The 21,255-nt window shown below is 40.2% G+C and overlaps 1 protein-coding gene across 2 annotated transcripts in view; it reads right to left on the bottom strand.

Annotated features, from left to right (window-relative positions):
- Nucleotides 1-21,255, bottom strand: part of nphp4 (nephronophthisis 4) — a 159,743-nt gene that overhangs the window by 95,414 nt on the left and 43,074 nt on the right. For both annotated transcript variants that reach the window (XM_034590207.1, XM_034590208.1), the window contains exons 7-8: nucleotides 7,140-7,318; nucleotides 2,637-2,772 (exon numbers count right to left, since the gene is read on the bottom strand). In XM_034590207.1, the coding sequence (XP_034446098.1) occupies nucleotides 2,637-2,772; nucleotides 7,140-7,318 (315 nt within the window). The remainder of the gene's footprint in view (nucleotides 1-2,636; nucleotides 2,773-7,139; nucleotides 7,319-21,255) is intronic.

The following is a 21,255-nucleotide window of genomic DNA, read 5'->3' on the forward strand; positions in this document are numbered from 1 at the left end:
CAGCGCTATGATGACCGAGTGGCTGCTTGTTTTTCTGCTGCTTTTAATTGGTGATCGTGTGACCCCCTGCTTGTGTAAAGGACAACATGCAGTCACACAATGAGAGCCCAGCCCTGGCAAGCATTAAGTGTTGAAGGCTCGCCCACGCACATAATTACCACAGTCTTTCTGTGGAAATTGTTCCCCCCGCGGATGTGTTGACTGTGTCAGCGTGCAACAGGTGCTCGCTGCTGGTCTGTTTGATTCAGATAGACAGGGGTAGCACAAATTGGAATTAAACTATCACATTAGCATGATTTTAAACTCTTCTGACACGTCTCTGAAAAACCATTTACTGGTCATCATCACACAAAACTCTGAGCTATGAGCTGCACATAATATCGATATGTTCTACAACAAATATCTCACTTATGTTAAATCCTCCTCTTAGAAAATTGGCACTGAAAAACAATCAGTGATAATTATAAAATGTTTGATTCAAGCCTAAACCTAATTGAAGGATATTGGATCAACCAATCAGAACAAAGGGTGGGTCAACTTTAAATGACAGACGGCCCGAAAAACTCTTCACCATCATCTATTAGTCTGCTGCAGAGTGAGGGGAAATTACACGGACTGACTGAATGTTGATATGAGACACAGGTCTGGGTATTGAACCTCAGTGTTTTGACCAGTACTGACCAAAAACTAGTAGAACAGGAAAATAGTATTCAAGCAAAGCTCTGGCTGCTGGGCAGCTGCTTGTGTTGTCACAATATTAAACAGTAAACACATATGAGAAGCGTGACATGTGTTGTTAGAGGTGGATTATTCTCCTCAATGTCAGATATTAATATAAATATATTTTCAGTTCTGACATTAAAGTCAGAGTCACATCTGACTTGATATGTATTGGATTGTTTGAGGCCAATGCAAAGGCTTAAAACATATATTGACATTTGAAAGCCTTATTTAAAAATGCTACATTTTTTTTATTGACTTTTTTTCATCTTGCGATTAAGTTTACGTTAGTTCATTGGTACCATGCTGACTATCAAAGCTGACAAGTTTATAAAACTAACGGAAAATCATATTTGACTCACTCTGAATAGAAAAACAATAGCAGAAAGCTTTTACACTGAGAACAATTGTCAGTCATGTCAGACAACATATTTAAATTGAGTTTGTCCTGAAAAAGCTGCCGCGCCAGCACTGACAGAAATGATTGTACAGTCGACCTACAGGAATTAAGTGGTGATGCCCATAGGCTGTATAGAGTCAGGTCGAGTTATTTAAATACACCACAATCACAAATTTGCCTCAGGGGACTTGTGTACAGCGTCGGGCATCTTCTAACCTTGAGGCCTTTACACACCAGGGACATGACGACTAAACAAAGCAAAAGTTTGAAATATCTGCTTGTGAATATTTCGCATAACTACAATTCACACTGAGAGCGACGCACATTTGTGAGAGTTTCAACACTTGTTCAATAAACCTTACAATTTATTTGCAGCAGCTCATTCTTTAGAGGAAATTATGGATTTAACATTATCCTGTGATAAAGATCTTAAGTAATTAAGTCAGTAAATTGTATTTAGTGTAGCACCTTTCCCGGAGCAAAGCCACAAAATGCTTTACATCATTATATTAACGCTATAAAAGTTGTGATAAAAAATAAATATAGGCAACAGAAGGACAATAAAAATGTATGTTTTCAAACACTATATTGCACAAAGTGAGACAAAGGCCATTTTGAATTAATGGGGTTTCAGCTGTCTTCTTCTTTTCTTTTTTCTCCTCACTTGAAAAAAGAGAGGGGGGATTGTGGGTAATGCAAGTTAGAGAAAGAGAAGAAGAGTTACAGGGTCGGTAGCTCAACCACGGGCCCAGTTCTGCAGAGAGTTGAGGATGTCTGTGGGACAGTTGAGGTCCTGCTGCGTATTCTAGAGCCGCATCTGAGGAGGCAGTGAATCATACCAGGATCCTATTCACCCAGAGAAGCGTCTGCCAGTCTGCCTGCAGGTTGTCGTATGGCTTAAATTACTGTATTGTACAGTGATTGTGTGCCGGCTTTATTTGCAGCCGAAAAGCTCAGAAAAATTGTCATGATGAGAAAAATAAGTCAAATATTAAACACAAGGAAAAAAAGCCCCTAGTGTGTAAAGATCTTTAGACCCTGGAGTTAAAGCTTACTAGTCATTGCCACTTAGTTACTTACTGGGGCCAGCAAATCCTTAATTGCACAAAAAGGTGGTGTGAGACAAACAGCAACAGCGATTGGCTGAGACAGCTGTCAGTTAAGACAACAGGCTTCAATAAAAATAGCTTTTTGAATGAAGGACCTCACAATAAGACGTAGAGAACCCTCCACATGACAAATGTGTGGATGAACAGGTGGGATCAGAGACAGAATGAGTTTGGGTTAAATCGTCATGATTTGCTTTGTTCTCATCTGGTTCCTTAATTTAGCCGAGTGAACGTGTGTGTTTGCTGGGGTGTTCTTCTACATCAATCCCTTTAAAGATCTGTTTGAGTTTCAAACTTTAAAATGAGTGAAAAGATCAGTCAGGTTGGTGCGACTTCTTTCTCCTCGGTGGATTTTCAGGCTGGGACCTGAGTGAGGGTTAATATTTATTTTTGTGCATCCCTCTTACCATAGTCTCGCGCCCAATCGGAGCAGAGAAGACATGCTCCAGCTGGAAGACAATTGACATGGCCTGATGATTGGTCATCTTGAGCTCCAGGCTGCTGCGAAGGCCAAGAATCTGAGGGAGTGGTGAGGGTGCAGAGCTGAGGAGAGAGTGAAGACGCACACATATAATAAGTGAAGGGTGTGTTATAAGACAGACAAAAGAAAAGAAGCTATGATCGGACACTAATATTATTGCTTGGACGCCTTAAAGAAGACATATTATGCTCACATTCAGATCCCGAATTCTTATTTGCTACAGCTCCTCTTTTAGCGTCTGTCTCTTTAAGCCCCCCCCTCCCGAAAAAGGCCCAGTCTGCTGTCATTGGCTAGTTAGCCAACTATGTTGTGATTGGTCAACAACTTTCCCTTGACTGCGTTCAGCCCGGGAAAAAAAGCAGCAAAACAATTATTTAAATGTTAACTGTGGTACAACTATGGAACCTGGGAAGGCCATGAAAAAAACCCTCAGAGGTAGAGGCCATGGGTGCGTGTTTAAATACGTGTTTAATACTTCAAAATACACCTAATATTACAGTCTCTCCTTTTTCCGTCTGAAATAGCTGCTCCTAACACCCTGAAATGATGCGAACACCAAGCAGCACCTGCCACGTTTGTAGAGAACTTTAGAATCCATTGTGTACACTGTCTTTTTAATACGTATGGGTTTATATACACTCGATGCTGATTGGGCAACACCTCTGACACACCCACCAAACGACAGAAAATGTACCTCGAAGCCCGTTGCACACTGTTTCAAGCAAGTACATGTTGTTCGATCCAGAAACTGTAGCAAAATGTGGCAAAATATTTTGGACTACTGATGAGATGTTTCAGGATCTTTGAAATTTACAGATCTTTTTCATACACAAAAAACCTACATACACACTAGAGGAAAGAGAAGCGAGAAAAGCATATTGTGTCTCCTTTAAAGTTATTCATAATAAAAAATGACAACTTGTCAATAAAATGCCAAGGGTCTTCGTCTTTTCATACAGTTTTTATGTTTTTATTAAAAGGAAAAGGAAAATCAATGTGTTGGAGGATTTACACTCGTTTGCTAAATGTTCCCTGGCAAGCGCCGGCTTCCTGTGTGAGCCGTGGAACAGCGCTGTGGGTATTCGTCATTCACAGTTTACATACACCATAGGCGGGAGCATACTGCGGACCGCTGGCGTGTCATGAGGTAGGGCAGAGCGCTTTTTCTTTTGCCGCTTCATGGACACTCTGGGGAGTGGAACAGGCGAGCACTTCAGATTCTTTCTTTTTTCTTCCCTCTTTCTCTCGGCTGTCTGAAAGCACCAGGCATAACACAAGCAGGACAGACTGTCGACTCTCTGTGGTAGCATCAAAAATAACTAAACAACTTCATTACTTCCTACACTGGTGTTATCATAAACCCAACCACTTCTAGACAAGCACTGTCTTTGGTAAGAAAACAGAGACGCAGAACGTACAGTTCGACGTGAGGCAGTATGAGCTTGATGAAAGTGATAATTATTGTTATTCATATAATACCATAATTGAGCACTGATTGTTGGTTTGTATGTGATTGTATTGAATATGCATTTGCATGTTTGCGCACTCTTTCCCATGCAAGTAACACTTAATCATCCACATAATTAGCACATCAGATAGTGTCTCATTTGAAGCAGCAAACACAATACCTTTTGATTGAGAAGAGGATCTGTGAGTCATCTGTTGCGTTATGTGGCATATTTTACTGGCAAGACAGCAAGGTGAGAAAGCACCTCAGTTGTCTGTGCGTCTGTGACGTCGATCATGACGACCCAGGGAAATAACAGGAAGGAGAAGTCCTTTATTGGCCATAGGAAAGGAGTAAATGGCCCTTTTTAAGCTTTTGTGGCTTTACCAGCGTAGAATACAATCTGTTTATACCTGCTGATTTTGGTGTAAAAGAGGTATTACTTAAGATTGAGGAGAAAGTGTGGAGGAGTATCATAAAATGCATCCTGCGTGTCTGCCATCGATGGCTTCTGACAGCATGTAAAGAGTAAATAGACTCAACGGCCTCACTTTACATTGCAATTCACATTCACCCACGTTCATAAAGTCTTTGCTTTGTCTGACACCCACACATCCCATTCACACAATTTGGCCAATTTGGCATTCAATGTCTTGCCCAAGGACACTTGGACATGCAAACTCGAGGAGCCCAGAATCAAATCATCGACCTTACGATAAGTGGAAGACCCACTTTACCTCCTGAGCCGCGGCCACCGGACAAACGTGTACGTGCACACCATTATGCTTTCAACCTATTTGGTATCTTGCAGATGCTACTGTCACACCCCTCATGGTGGTCATCACTAAGGCAAGACGGATTTAAAGCACAGTAAAGTATCAAAAACATGACCAGCATTTTAAATGCTTCATCTAATTGTATTTTGTTACAGCTGCTAATGAGCTCCTCCAAATCTCAAACCTTCCACTATATCATTCTGAAGCTCAACTGAATGTGTAAATATCATCCACACGACAGCATGACAGCGTAATTGAATGCTTTCTTGTGATATACTCTCCCCATCAGCGACTGGGAGAAATATGCTTGTGTTAGAGGCATTACACACTAAACACTATTTTCACCCAAAGCTGTTCTGCTCAATGGCTCACTGATGCACCCTGACAACTCATCGATTGAAATTACAGTTACATCCATCCAGTATCTATACAGCTTATCCTTTGAGGGTCGTGGTGGGATGCTGGAGCCAATCCCAGTTGATATTGGGCGCGAGGCGTGGTACACCCTGGACAGGTCATCAGAATGTTGCAACATACAGAGACAAACAACCATTCACTCTGTCATTCACACCTAAGGTCAATTCAGCATCTCCAATTAACCTAAACCCAGTCTGCATGTCATTGGACTGTGGGAGGAAGGTGGAGAAAACCTATGCAGACACAGGGAGAACATGCTAACTCCACACAGAAAGACCCGTGGCCGAACCGGACTTCTAACCAGGAAACGTCTTGCTGTGACAGTGAGTTAACATGGTGCAATGGGGTATTTTTGACAGGTGGTATTCCAAGAGAAGAATGCATTACAAAAAATAAAGTACCTGAGGGGATCAGGCTTTTTTACAATTAGGAAAACCCCAGTGACCCACCTGCAGATACTTCAAATTTAACTAAATAAAGGGGCATGTCTTAACAATGTAATTCGACACCAAACAGTCTGATTCAGTGAAAGTAGATTCACTTCACTGAAAGAATCTCATCCGTCTAATAAAATTAGATTTAGGATCACTGATGCATGGTAATGCAAGAGTGAAATTCTCACCCAATATCTCATGGAGCAGTTGGGGTGGAGTGATATCTCCTTGAATGGTTATGAAGCACTAAGATGCACTGGAATGTATTGGGAGGCTGTTTTATGAGGGTGGGAGAGCGTATGCTGTGGGATAGGATGTAATTTATGAGGCGGCGGTTGGGTTAGGACATGGGAGGCCTTATCAGCTATACAGCTTTTATTATTTGAGCAAGGTCAGTGGACATCTAACAAAGTCACACACGAAATATGAACATAATGTATTTGTTCCTGAAAGAAAGCATTTCAAATATTATTGTGTGTTAACCAGCTAACCTGTTAAAGACATTGTGTATTTTTACAAAGCCTATTTGGCTGTCTGCTTTATAAATTTCGATAACACTTGATAGAATTTGATGAAGTCATAATGTTTGATCTATGAAGTGAACAATAAATTGGATCTTTGAATGCATCTAAGAATGTATGTGTATGTACAGCCTCACATTACCTTACGCAGAAAAAGAAAGGTTTTAACCACTACTACACATAGAGGGTTTTAAATATCAAAAATATTAAAAATATATCAGAGTGGTACTCATTATCAACCAGTACCCTGAGTTTAGGTATCAGAATGGCTTTCGTGGATAAAACTGGAGCATATGAGTCCACAACATCTGCATATTTATCAAACTTTTAACTGTCCTGTACGGAAGCAGTTGTGCAGGAAAAGGGGTTGAGCTGATACATCTGCCTGGTGGAGCGCTGCCTCATCCAGCAAACCTGGACAGTATGTTTCCTGTCCTCCCATATGATAAAATAACTGCCCTTCACTGCCTACACGTGATGAGGGAAACAGACACCAAATATATAGCAGGAGGAAAATATGAAGCACATGGACACCAGGTAATAATAAGTTAAGATACAATGGTGTTCTTTTTCCAGAAATATAGAATAGCATATTCATTGCAACCGAGCAGTTTTGCTGACTTTATTACATAAACTTTTCTGCCCTTCTGCTTGTCTATCCTCAGAAGTACCTGCGTCTGGGGGGCTGATGAAATATCATTAAAAATAAGCACTGCTGAAAATATTTTTGCACAACTGGGGATTTTGTATAACGACTGAATTATGCTCTGCAATCTCATGTAACCTAGAGTAACAGCTCCACTGTAGACATAAGCATGTGTTTCCTCTGCTCACCTGTCTAGGGTGCTTTGTTTGGAGGTGCTGTCTGCTCGCCCTCTGCCTCCTGAGGCCAGGGGCTCCAGCACCACCACTTGGGGCTTGTCGAGGAAACACCAGCCGTTGTGGACACCGACATGGAGCCTCCTTTCCTGGATGACAACTGCCCTCTGTGTCCCTTCGGGTCCAGGCTGTTTCTAAACATCATTGAGAAGAAGACAGGTGTTATTAACAACCAGATACCAATACATCTGTAATGAGCTGCAACAAAAGTACCAGCAACATATTCCACATTCATTTCAAAAGTCTATTTCCACCATTGGAAATATTACTTTCCTTCTCACTGTATGGTTTTAAACCTGGTGTCCACACACTCTGTTTGCTAGTGCAGATACTTGCAGCCATATAGCAAATCAGACATCTTAAGATTCTCTAATGTCTTTGAGAATCCTTGCATCATATTTAAAATGATCAGGAAATGACGAGGATGATAAAAGATGTATATTTAATTTAGCTTGGTCATTATAATATTATAATTAAGGGATGCCCTTGCCCCCAGAAGCTAATTCGTTGTCAGGTGATATAGCCAGAGATTGACGTGTGGGTAACATTTGTTATTGGGTATTTGATTATTACCAAATTTTCGGTTTCACATTTGGTGTCACTTTATTATTAAAAAGGTTGAGACAATCTAACTGTAGTGTTTTACTCTTTTAAATCCTCTGACTGTTAGTGTTTGTGACCTGTTGGGGGTTAACAATGTCTATGCTCCTGGATCTCAGATGGCAACTACAATGTTGTAATGAAATATAACTGCACAGATAGGTTGTAATGGAATTACACTTTCATGACATTTATGGAAGATATGACAATTCATTTTTCAAAATGTATTGCATGAGCTAGTTCACTAATGTTTTCATAAACAAATCAATGTGTCAACAGTGGCTGGTAGAGACTGCCACACCAAAGCTGCTGCTGCTAATGCAGAGCTGACTGAATACTGTTCAGTGATTGACTGTAAACTCTCTTTCCCCCCTGTGCAGAGCCGAGCTCAACTCGCCTCTCGTCCCACTCTTTCCCATTTGTTTTACTTCCCTCACTTCCCTCTCTCCGTCACATGTCTCACTCCCACTCTCCCTTTCTTTCCCTCTCTCTTTTCTTGTCATCCTCTCTTTCCCTCCCTCTCACCGCTTAAAACCTTCTCCATATCCACCCACACCTTCTCAATCATATTAGCATATCAATTCAGCTCTTTTTTTTTCTTTTTTAAAAACAGCAGTAGCAGGAGCAGCAGCCCAGGCTGCCTGGTTACTGTGCATCCCACATACACTGCTGCTCACTGCTGCTCTCCTCATGTTACATCTCTGGACTGACTGACTGCATCCCTCTATCTGTCTCCTTGTTTATCCTCCTCTTGTTATCGTTGCTCATCCTCTCACTTACAGGCAATGGCAGATATGTGCTCAGCAATGTATCATATTTATCTTTAGTGATGTGGATGGAAGATTAGGGATCTCATCATAACCCCAAACGCTTCCTCTTTCCCCCCAGAGGCTAAAACCAGTCAAACCTCTCGTTTCATCTCCTGCTGTATTTTGTGTTTACACTGTCTTTTGTTTAAGTTTACTTTTTATTGACCTTTTAAGAGGACACGGTGACTCACTAATGCAACGCTCTATGTATAGTTTGTTTTGAATCACGTCAGCTCTCATTTGGCTATGGGAGTGTTACGTAACCGTCTTCCAGATGGATCACATGTAGGCTGAGGCTCCATTCAATTAACATTTGCCCAACGAGTGCCAAGACTAAAGTCTTAATACTAAGACCCTCACAGAGGAGAGCACATCAAACGTTTAAATGCGGGGACTCAACCACATCCACAATGCATGCATCGTGACAAGTGGCATAATTAGTAATCACCAGAGAAAATGATGAAAAACAAACAGCATACATTGAATCCCTATAGTGACACACGCTTGAGATTAGGTGTTGTGAATAAGAAAAGAAAAAAGAAACCTGAAACTGTCCTATATAAAAACAGACTATTTAGAAAATAGACACAAACATGTTTTTTTCTTCCTTATTTACATATTCACATATTCATATTTACATATTACAGTTAACTGAGAACATTGTGTGACTGAGTTCTCTTGTTATCATGTGTGCATTATATATAATTCTCACAGGTCTTGATCTTGATCTCACGTAGCCTGGAAACCTGAACAATTACTCATGCATATGGGTCATCAAACATCTGTCTCCTCTTCTCACAAGACATCTTTCCAGCCAAGACTTGTTCATCTCAACTTTTGTTTATGTATCGTTGTTGTTTTCTTGGAAAGGCCATAATGTACGATACTTAAACATTTCCCATTTTCACTTAGTTTTTTCCTTTTTTTCTCCATATTTTACACAGTGTCCTGTATGTACACATTTATTTTAGATTCCATGCCTTGGACACAGACAATCTTACTTAAGATTATTTTAGGGCTAAATATATTTAATACAACTGGTATAAATGAGCTATGTGCAGTTTTTCTTAGCAAATCATTACATTGTCTTTAATTGACCTATATCCAAAAAAGTTATCCCTTTCAGAGAGCAGCAGCACAAGCACGACAGGATATCTGTAAATAACTGCTTCCAACGACATCTCGATTATAATTACGACTGTGTCCTACACAATCTGTCTACTCTCCTTTTCCTGTTCCGATGCAGGAAGATGACAGAGAAGTGGCTTTGCCTGATGTTGGACAGGTCTGCTATGAAGTGCTTCAGAAGGAAAATAAAAGAAAGACAGGGAGAAAGTTGTTTATAGGAGAACATCAGTTAAAGTGCTGCTCTCTGTTCTCTGCATCCCTCTCCTCACTCCCGTCCTCTGCATTTCCCTTTCATTTATTTTATTGCTCCTTTTTCTCACTCTGTCAGTTTCTCTTCCTCTCCACCTCTCTCGCTCACTATCCTCTTTCTTCTCCCCCTCGCCTCTGTCTGCTGCCGTCACAGATTTCTTCCTCCCTCGCCTGAAATATGAATATTTTAGAGCTAAGAAGCTTAAAGGGAACAATGAAATGGCCCCCAAGTTAAATTATACTCCATTTCCAGAGTCATTGAAGAGGGACTTCTCGGAGTGATGAGCGCACCGGTGACACGAGGGTGTGTCTTTCTCTTTTTCCACACACAAATAAGCTTGTTTTCTCCTGCTCTTCTGTCACATTTGTCATGTTTCGCAAGATATTGCTTCTAAAATCACTAAACCAGGCATCAGCAGTGTAAGCAATCAACATGGCCCCAAAAGCATATTGTACACTTGACACGGAGGTTAGAAAAAGCAGGATTTCTTCGAAGCTAATATGCCTAAATGTTGTTTGTATCATTACAGGAAAAGGAAGAGGGAGGCAGAATGAAACTGATTTGCATGCTCTTGGAGGCGGTTTGTTTTACAGCTTTGTTAACACAGTAAACAAAAGCAGGACATTGTAGGAGAAGAGTTGGTGGTGGGTTTTTTTTTTGTCTCTCAATTAGACAAGTTACCCTAGTGTGGGTGTCTTGAAAGGGAAACAAAACATTGTGCTTAACCATCCATTTCCTGTTGGAGGAAAAATAGAAAAAAGAGATATATGTATCAAAGCCAGTGCAACAACATTATCCATAAATGATTATGCATCTAATGCAGTGGTCGCCAACCTTTTGCTAGCTCAAGATCACATTTTAATTCCAAACGTAAGCTGAGATCTACCACTTCGATATCGTTCAAAAAATCCACTTAGGAGGGTCATATTTAAAAAAAAATTGCAATTTCTGTTAAAGGCTGAATGTACAAGCATAAATATACACAAGGAAAGGCAGATATGCAACTTTATCTATTTAATGGACAACATTCACATTAATATCAATTCATATTTACAGCTTAAGTTCAACAATATGTTTTGCAGACGACTGCAGCACAATGTTTTTATAGGCTTTGCCTTGAATATCGCCATAAATACCACTATTTCCTTGTATGAAAATATTCCTGTGTACTCAAATAAATACCAGTACTATACAGTATGAAGCCGTGCATCTTCCGCTCCTGCTTATATTTCACAATAAAAAAAACTTTTTAAACAAATGAATGGATTGGCGTCAACAGAAACGCTGGAGTGATTTTATTTTGAAACGCATACAGAAAGTGTTGCAACCATTTATCTTTGTGACATAAATTCAACATCTTCTCTGTTTATTCTGCTGTGAACCACAATGTTTAACTGCCTATGTCACTAACACATTAACAGCACATTAACAAAGCACTCCAGCATTTCACTTTCTCAATCCATTAATTTGCTCTAACGGGGCTTTGATTGTTATCCCAAGACTGGAAGATGCACGTCTTCATACCGTAGCGTCCTGACATTTAGTTTAGTACATAATCCAACGTGTATTGAAGGAAATGCAGTAGATATACCAGCAGCTCCGCCGCCAGTAGCAGACACATTGCCAGTGTGAACAACAGACAACTGACCCTCAGCTGATCAGCGGAACAACCGCAGCCTGTGAGTCCAGAGAGTATCGACAGTGAAGACTGTCAAGATTGACCAGTCGATCGCGATCGACGGGTTGGCGACCACCGATCTAATGCATGCATTAGTGCATGAAGATCAAGCCAAAGAATATATTTTTAAAAAATGTTGTAGTTTGTATTTGACTCCATTCAACATGAATGGCATTAACTCAGACATACGTCTTTTTTTATTTATGAGGGTGTTTTTTCCCTTTTTTTTAAAATAAATCCAAAAATATCCAATATAATATAATATCTGAAACAAAATGACAAAGTACAGAGGTGGGAGATTATTTCCTGACTTGAGTATTCACACCTGAAAATGGCATTAACATTGTCAAATATTAACAACAAAAAGTCTCTTAGATTCAATTTACCAGTTCAACCACAGGGGGAGGTGGTGGGAGACGGAGTCGTGAAGATGAAATATTAGTAAGCAACATTGATTTAGTTGGGGAAACTGTCATTTGAATCAAATGGAACTGCTGGAAATACAAAGAAAGTCATTTAGAGCAAGTTTAGAAATAACAGCAGTTGGGAGAGAAATGGAAAGCAGGCAGCAGCTGCCTCATTGTACAAGTTTGAGAAAAATAAGTGTAGATTTTTAGAGGACAAATTAGTTTCTGATGGTTATTTCTTTGTGCTGGAAGGATGACAGCAAACTCTCTCATATGAAGCTCAAGACAGCAAATCGGTCTTGACCCTAAAATCACTGTCGTGACAGGAACAGTCGTGACAAGGTTTAGTGGCAATGATGAACAAAAAGACTAGAAGTTCAAACATGGACGTCTGAAAACTCTTACATAATATCAATATTTTATTAAATGTCACAAGAAACAGTGGCCACCATATTTTTAAGTTTTGGACAAAACGATTTAGAAACCATTTAAATATGTTACCTTGGTCTAGGGGAAAATTAGATTAAAACTGTCTAGTATTTTCCAGCTTATTGTATACTACACGTAACATGTCTAGACCTATAATTTATTGATCAAAACAATATTACAAAGATCCGCTCAACTCATGAGAATGCATACCTCTGCAAAGGCCCAATCGTCCCCTCATGAAACCACATTTATATTCACTAGATCTGGACTTTTATTTGGATCTGCGTAGGAAACTGCACACACTCATACATATCAGTCCCCATAAACAAGCCGGATTTTTGCCATCAAGATCCATGAAGTATTCTTTGAGAAATCAACGAAAATGTTTAAAAAGGCCCAATCTTGATATCTTGAAGAAAGTTAAAAAAAGAAAATCCTGGATTCACTCCCTGATCCAGGTCCACACCACAGTGTAATAGATTTGTCCTTGGGTCAGGCTCCACCCCTCCACAAAATGTCTTTCTTTCAAAAAGTCGATTAGGCAGGATTTCACATAATCCTGATAAACAAACAAACAAACAAACAAACAAACAAACAAACAAACACGGACAAAAACATTACCTCCTTGGCAGAGGTAATAATTGCAAAAGTTGATCATTGACCGTTCTCATGCCATAAAGTCTCCACAATACTTTTTTGTCTCAGTTCAAAGTTGGAAAAACCTCTCTATCAGCCTTTGGTCACCAAAAAGACAGAAAGTGCAGGTTTGCTCCCAAAGAAAAACTTTGTCCGATGAGTCATCTGACCACATGGGAAGACAGAAGTGATATGAAGTAGCTGTTCAGAGTCACTGCAGTCAAAGCCGCCGCTATTAGAGTGGTGGAAGGCACCATAATAGTTTGAGTAAGGGGATAATGACACACAATTTCAGACAGTCTCTTCTAGACGATATTCAGTGTCGCTTGTACACACAGAAAGTGACAGAAGCGACTGTCAGGCCAGTGCCCTGCCAGTTCTACCATCAGAAAGGTAAGTGTGTTTAAAGTGTGTGAGATGCTCTTCAGCCGTTAGAGTTTACTCACTGATAGCCTAAAGTCGTGCATGAAATCCCTCCCTAATTGCTACCTAGTGTACTTTATTGTCTTTGCACCATGTTATTTGTGCATCTCACTTTAACTGGGACCTTTTTTACACATGGTCAAACAACAAAATGATCCCAAACGAGGGAACAAGATCCGTGGTGTCCACTTTGCATCATATAGACTGTATATAAAGATAGACAGCACAGCTCCCCAAAGAAGAAGCCAAATCATCTTGCTCGCCTACTGGTGGCTGGCTGCAGTAGAGGTGGAAAACCCCGCCTCCTCCATGTTAGTAGACAGGACATGGACCAAATTAAGAAGTCAGAGTACACGTCCTTTTTTTTTTCTAATCCGTCATTTTAGTTAGTTCTCATCCCACTGATGTGTCTCAATGCTCATTTTCCAGTAGGTTTGGTTTTATTTTGTTTATTTGATGCTATAGTAATTGGTTGAGTGCATGTGTTGGCAGGACCTCGATACCAACGCTCCTTCCCTCGAATACAACTCTGCATACTTTGGCTCCAACGCTGGGATATTTTAACTTCATTTTTGTCCAGAGGGAGGAAGTGGAAACAGGAGGAAGCAGTGCCACATCACGGAGAAGGATTACTTTAATTTCCCAGAACTAAAGTCTGCAGCATCTCAATTTACCACTTACTTTGAAGCAAACAGTTTGAATATTTATTGTGTATCTCGTAATGAGTGAACGAAGATATGGTTTTAGACGGCGTAAAGCTAATAGATGCTTTACCAATACTTTGGAGGAAGGAAGAACTCAGAGGAGGGAGGAGTAAAAGCAAATTCAATTGCACATTTTTAGCTGAACATGAATAACACAGTGAGAGGAAAAAGTTGTCATGTTCATTAGAAAGAGGAACTGACTGAGTTCAGCTGAAATATATTATCACCAAAATAATTCACACGATCCTAATTACATCTTTTCTTTTTTTATCTCGACAGTATGACTGATGATGTTCCCCCTCATTTTTGATTATCCACATTATATTTGATTATCTGTTAGATCTATTTGCCCAGCCGCATGTAGCTGCTTATTTGTGTGAGTGCACACAAACCTTGTGTGCAGGAATTAATTTATTTGTTTAGTATTAGGGTTTCATTTTCACAGTTTTGCTAGGGACAAACACAGGCAACAATTATAAACAGAACAAACTACAAGTAAATCAATCCGGCTGGAATATCATATCCACCTGAGCTAAAAAAAATAATTAACATTCAGTAATATTTTATTGCAATGAAGTCAATAGGGTTAAAGTATCAATTCAATACACATTCACTGCTGGCATAATGTCGGAAGGAAAACAGTTTTGAAGGGAAATTTTCAAATGTTTTTCACACCTACAGTGTTGCGTGAAACACAAACAATGAGGACGTCAAGGCAATTTCATAAAAACATGACATTAAACCAGACCATCATTAATTTGTGGTTGGCCAGCAGAGGTAATCTCTGTCATGGTAAAATGAAATTGCTGTGGCCTACAGGATTGTTATTTCCCTTTACTATTCAGTTGTTCAGTCCTTGAAAATAAAACTGCTGGCAAAAGTTGCTATAACAGGTAAAAAAAAAAGCTAACACCTGGTTTTGGTGTTTCATATTTTTAACAAAGTAGATTTCCTTTTCTGTATGACATTGATAAAACTGTTGCTTTTGGTCAGGAAGTCTTGTTATGTCGCTACATTGTAAAATTAGTGTGTAGGCTGTTGTATGTACTAATAATAACTCTGCAGATGGCAACTGTCATCTCAAGGGTGTGTGTGTACATGTACAGATGTCTTTGTGAGGACCATTTTGAGGCTACAACCTACAGACTGAGGACATTTTGGCCGGTCCTCACTTTCTGACACACTTTTAATGGGCTGTTTGAGGGTTACGACTTGGTTTGTGTGAGTGTGTGAGAGAGAAAGAGCAAGAGAGTGTGACAAAGAGAAAGCAGGACCCGCATGAGTTTAAATAAGCCAATTACCAAGTAAGTTACACAACTCAGGCATTTTCCTCTTACCTTTGAAAAGTAGCAAACACAAAGAAAATTGCTTCTCTGAGTTTCTGTGTCTATCACATATCTCTCAGATAGTTATATAGAAGATGCTGGCTGGTTATTAGCTTTCTGTCAACAGTCAGGACACAGAGCTGCACCACAAACTTCATGTTATACTGTCTTTGACCACGATCATACTGTGGATAAAATGGTCTAATACCATTTCCCCAGACTTTCAGGCATCTACATTCCTGATTTTGGTACATCTGCAAATTTACATGCGTGCGTGTGTGTGTGTGTGCATTTCTGTATTTGTGTGCCTATGCGCCGCTACCCACACAGTGGATGTTAAATCCCCCATATTGAGGGTGAGTCATCCATGGCAAGAAACACTAGCAGCATCATTAGCATGCCACTCTCATCCTCCCACTCCCCTACTCCTTAACAGATTTTAACTGGCACAGCTCTTCCACCGATAAATCACTGTTGCCCTACTGCTGAAACACTCCCATAATTCACAACCCAAAATACAAGTCAAACCCACTCATACTGCTGCCTTCCTATTACCCTTCCTATAAGTGTAACACATTCCACTGCGCATTCGAGAACGTCATATGTTGTAGCTCAGTCGGTTCAACTGGGAAGAAACTCTTAGCGCTGGGTCTAGTTCAGAGATGATTACCAACAGACCTGCAATATAATAGGCGTACAGGATAAGGCTGGTGAAATTACATTCTCTTATTACCAACAAATTCTATGAAGGGACAAGAGGTAACAATGTGTTAGTACTTTCTGTCTCCCCTCTCTGGTCTTTTTATGTGATTTGTTGAGGATAATACACAAAGCTGAATAACACCAGCTGTGTCCTTTAACATGAAAAGAAGAGAATAAATAAAGGAAGTTGCAAAAGGAGGTAACAAATATTGAGTCGAAACCAAAATCAATCTCAGCCGTGCTCATCTTTCATAATGACTGTCTCAGAAACCCACAGCACTATATTCAAGATGATTAGAGATCAGCTTGGATATAGTGGAAATAGATGATGATTAGGGGAAGCATTTTTGTTTGGTCTGAATATGCCTGTTTTTTATTTGGCAGTCCCGGAGGGGTCATGCGGTGTTTTTATATGTTTTACTTGCTTTTGTGCTTTGTTCAATTTAGTGTCAGGAGCTCAAAGTCTACCCCTGCCTGGTAGAAACCAAGTTCTTAAATATGTCAACATTTCCACCGTGTGCCTTTTATATGATAAAAAACATATTTTTAGCAAAACTTTGTACCCTTGATAAGCAGTCAACCACATGGCTGAGTATTACCACCTTCACAGTAGAGTAAATGAAAAAAGTTCAACAACTAACATTTGCAACAATTGGCTCCCAGTATAAATGACTCTACAGTAGACCCAAGTGTTAATTGGTTTCGGCTCCAACCGGCAGCGATAGAGACGTGTCACCCAAGTGAACGTACAAATTTGGCCGACAGAGAGAGGTGAGAGAGCTTCTCAGTTGCCGTGACGTTAAGCTTGACGCATCGAGCTAAAGAAAAAAGGGAGGCTAACTCCTCAACTGGGAATGAAAAGGAGCCTTTTTTCAGTGTGTTCACACGTGTTTAAATAAACCACATATGCCTGCTAATTTTGGTCGAAAAGACGTATCGGAAACCAGTCCTGTGAACTTGTGGGTGGGACTCGGTAGCTGGATAAGGCTCCTCAACTGCAGGTGGTGCTGTGAGGGTGGGGAGACGTGGAGCAGGGGCGGGGCCATATTAGCATATTCATAAATCCCAGTCACAAAATGAGGAAGGAAGGAGCAGAGTTACATTTTAAGCCATTTTAAGGCCACAATTTTAATATGTAATTTTGAGGAACAAACTAAAGTTTAAGTTGCTGGAGTGAGACGTTAATAACCCAATCTAACAAAGTTAGTAAGTAAGTTAACAATCTACTTAGCATTGATGTCACTTGGTAAGATTGTGACATCAGTCTGATTAACACTGGATTATAAGGACTAGGTTAGTTCTGTACTTACTAGGTACTTATCGAAGCGTTGCAAATTTACATAGATCATCATTACGATATCTCCAAATACTAGGACCCCAGAAAACTTGTCCCATACATGCAATGCTTTGATCCTGAAAAAAACTATTACTTTTCGTAAGTGTTACTGAAACATAAAAGCGGGTGTTAGATGTATAGCACATAACAAGTGCACTGACAGTCCATGATGCAGGCCTGAGGGTTTGCAATCAATAAATGACACTTGATTCTGGCACTTCAATTTCCCTGCAAGGAATCGATAAAGTTTACTGTATGATAAAAACAGACAAAAAGTCTCTTAAGACTTTTAAAGTAGTTGAATTTATCTTTTCTCATTCAACCACTGTGCATTTTCTGTCTTGACTGACTTATAGAGTCTATAACCAGTCGCAGTCTATTTCATCTAATCACCGGATCGTCAGTCATCACGAAGACCTGCATTTCATGAATATTTGATGTGAGCCAAGTGCTTTAAACCCTGCGCCTTTGCACGGCAGCAGTTACAGCAGTTACAGGCCTAATTATGATAAGGAGAAGGCACTGGGTCGGCACATTTAAAGGTGCTGCCAAACTCAGCGTCCTTGGAGAACAACGTGCGAGATGCAGACTATTTTGGAAATGTTCAACCTCCTTTGTCTACTTTGTAGTGCCATGTCCACTGGGGCAGTCCCAGTTTTCTTCTTTAAGGACAAATGAAAACTTCCTACAGCTTTGTTTGAGTCTTTCTCCATTCATTAAATCAGCCTAAGGCATTTTGTTCTGCCTGCGGCGTGGCAACGGTCCTCGCCTGCTCCTCTCCTCCTCTTCATCTTCTTCTGTTCTCCCCTGTCTTTTGATCACAAGGCAAGATGTTACATAATTTTTGACAAGATCTCTGCACTCTTTTCAAGAATAATAGATTTATTTGGTGATGCATAGATGAATTGCTGTTACAGGTCACTTGAGGTGAAGTAGCCTCTGGCTTCACTCAAACTTGGGGAGAGCAGACACATTGAGGAAACCCCTTTAAGTGAATTGTGTTACATTTTTAAACCGGAAGGTCAGAGTGTGTTTTGGGGGGTTAAAACCATGGTTGAAATTAGCCTGGTGCTCATTAAAGTTCGCAGTGAATGGCATTAAAGGTAACTCCACCAGTAGTTCACATGAAAAGCACATCAACTAGGGCACCGGATGCATAATATAAGGGAAAGTGGACTGAAAGAAGACCCCACGTTCTGTGATCGTTTGCTGGACTAAAAATAGAAATACTTAAAGGGAGATTATGTGAAGACTGTACGTCAGACCAGCCGCCAGAATAAAGGATTTGTCTCGTGCTGCACTGTACATTAGTCCACCACCCCATTCCTTCTCATCTTTGTCACTGCATTTCTGCCTCAATAGCAATTTAGGCAAAGACACGCTAGGGTGGAGTCATACACACAGACACACAGGGGTTTGAGCAGCTATCAGATTTCCATTCATTATGGATAGCCTAACCAAAACCTAATGCCAAACCTTATCCATGACTAAATCATGCCTAACCCTAACCTTTACCCAACCACAGTTCACATTTACCCTTTAACAGTACCTACACACACACACACACACACACACACACACACACACACACACACACACACACACACACACACACACACACAGAGGTGGCGGGTGAGGTGTCAGCATCACTTCAGAGACAGCTTGATGACAATCCAGCTGGAGTCACACTTTTAAAGGTCACACACAGATCACACACACACACACACACACACACACACACACACACACACACACACACACACACACACACACACACACACACACACACACACACACACACACACACACACACACACACACACACACACACACTCTCTTTTTCTTTCTCTGTCTGTCTCTCACTCTCTCTCGCACACACACTACATACACCAGAAATACACACACACTTTAATTAAAAGCTGCAATCAAGCTGGCTTCTGCATATATTAACACCTTCCGCAGACGTGACGATGTCATCATACCGCTGAAGTTCTAAAAGTCTGGAACATTTAACTAATCTGCGTAACTTGGGCTTCAAAGTACATTTCACAAATGAGAAGAAAAAAAAACTGTGAACGCGCAAATGAGAAAATTATTCACGCTAACATGTCACTTACCTCTGTGTGAGCGGAGAGGGAAGGCTAACTTGGAACCAACCCCATTGTTTGTAATTAATTGGGTAAAGGGATGCGTATGTAACCAACTGCTGTAATTTTATTAAAGAATGTCTATTGGTCCTGGTGAAAGTTGAACCTGTGAATTCCGCATGTCTTTTACATATTTTACATTCATTTCTAGGGCGATATTAGTTTATACTGTGACCAGGGCCCAAAATTAGCACCCGCCCCTGTAACATTGAAGAATGAAATAAGAAGAGCAATCACCATTGGCAAGTCGCTACTTCTGTGATTATTTTCATCTTAGCAGCTATTGGCAGATGGACCAACAAGTTAATTTTGGACCCCGACTGTGACTTTGGGTTTACAGATATTGCTGCTGCTGCTCTAAAAATATATATTTTTTTTTTATATTCAAATAAAAAATAATTCTAATCCAAATCAATAAGAGGAGTAGACATGATAAAATCGTAATCAGACCAAAAACCTATCTGCTCCTTGGAGGCTGGCGCTGACAGTGGGGGTTATTCTCTCAGGAGTGAGCAGATTTAATGGCAAACTTCTTATTGAATTAGGATTTTTCTAGTGTGTCCATTTATTAATTAATGCACTCATCCATCTCTCTCCTTTTTTGGCTACATAATCTGCACTGGGCACTTCCAGAGACTCTTCTATTGCTTCTTCTTAGTGGTGGTAGCCATCAGACACTCACTGTATTGGGGCAGCACAGCTTGAAAAATCAGGGAGAATACAGCCTCCCTTTTATATAACTAATCTTAAATAGGACTGCCAGGACCTAGAGAGCTGGCTTCTTCCTGCAGTTCTGGGGTCAAGTTCTGAAAAGGAGGCAAAGTCAGATCCATGAGAGGACCGCACCCCCCCCCCCCCCCCCCCCCCCCAGTCGGATCTGAGAGTGGCCCAAGGTGGGTCAACATATACATTTCACACTTATACTAAGGGGAACAGAAGGAAAAAGAGCTGGGTCTGAGAGCATAACCTGACCACTAACTTGAGCATGCTAACCTAGTCCTCTTTTTTTTTATTCTATTCTCTTATTTTGTTGCCACTTTCATTCTGCTACTCCTTTTTCATTTTTTATGAATTTGATTTTATTTCAAACTCACCCTCTTAATTGCAGCTAAAATCCAGCTGATTAGAGTTTTTTTTATCAAAATCTTCCAGAGGTTTGTGGCTGCATGCACAGAGAATAGGTCCCTACATTCATATTTTTTCCTGAAACGCTACTACTCTTTGCCAAAATGCAAAACCTGGTAAAACTAGAAAAAAGTACTACGGGTTTTACTGGTCATTGTCCAAATACTGTAAGATAGTTCCAATCATGTCATATGTCTTTTCTCATTAATCTGCCTTTAAGATTTTGCAGAACATTTTTTTTTCATTAAGGTAATATGATTGAATTTTGCTTTGTTTCCTCTTTCCCATTTGTAGTAAATACAGTGCACACATATTTAAAAAATATATTGGAGTGAAAGACTGACCTATTTCCTTTGCCTTGATGTTCTCAAG

This window comes from Hippoglossus hippoglossus, chromosome 7 (assembly GCF_009819705.1).
Source record: "Hippoglossus hippoglossus isolate fHipHip1 chromosome 7, fHipHip1.pri, whole genome shotgun sequence".
NCBI lineage: Eukaryota > Metazoa > Chordata > Actinopteri > Pleuronectiformes > Pleuronectidae > Hippoglossus > Hippoglossus hippoglossus.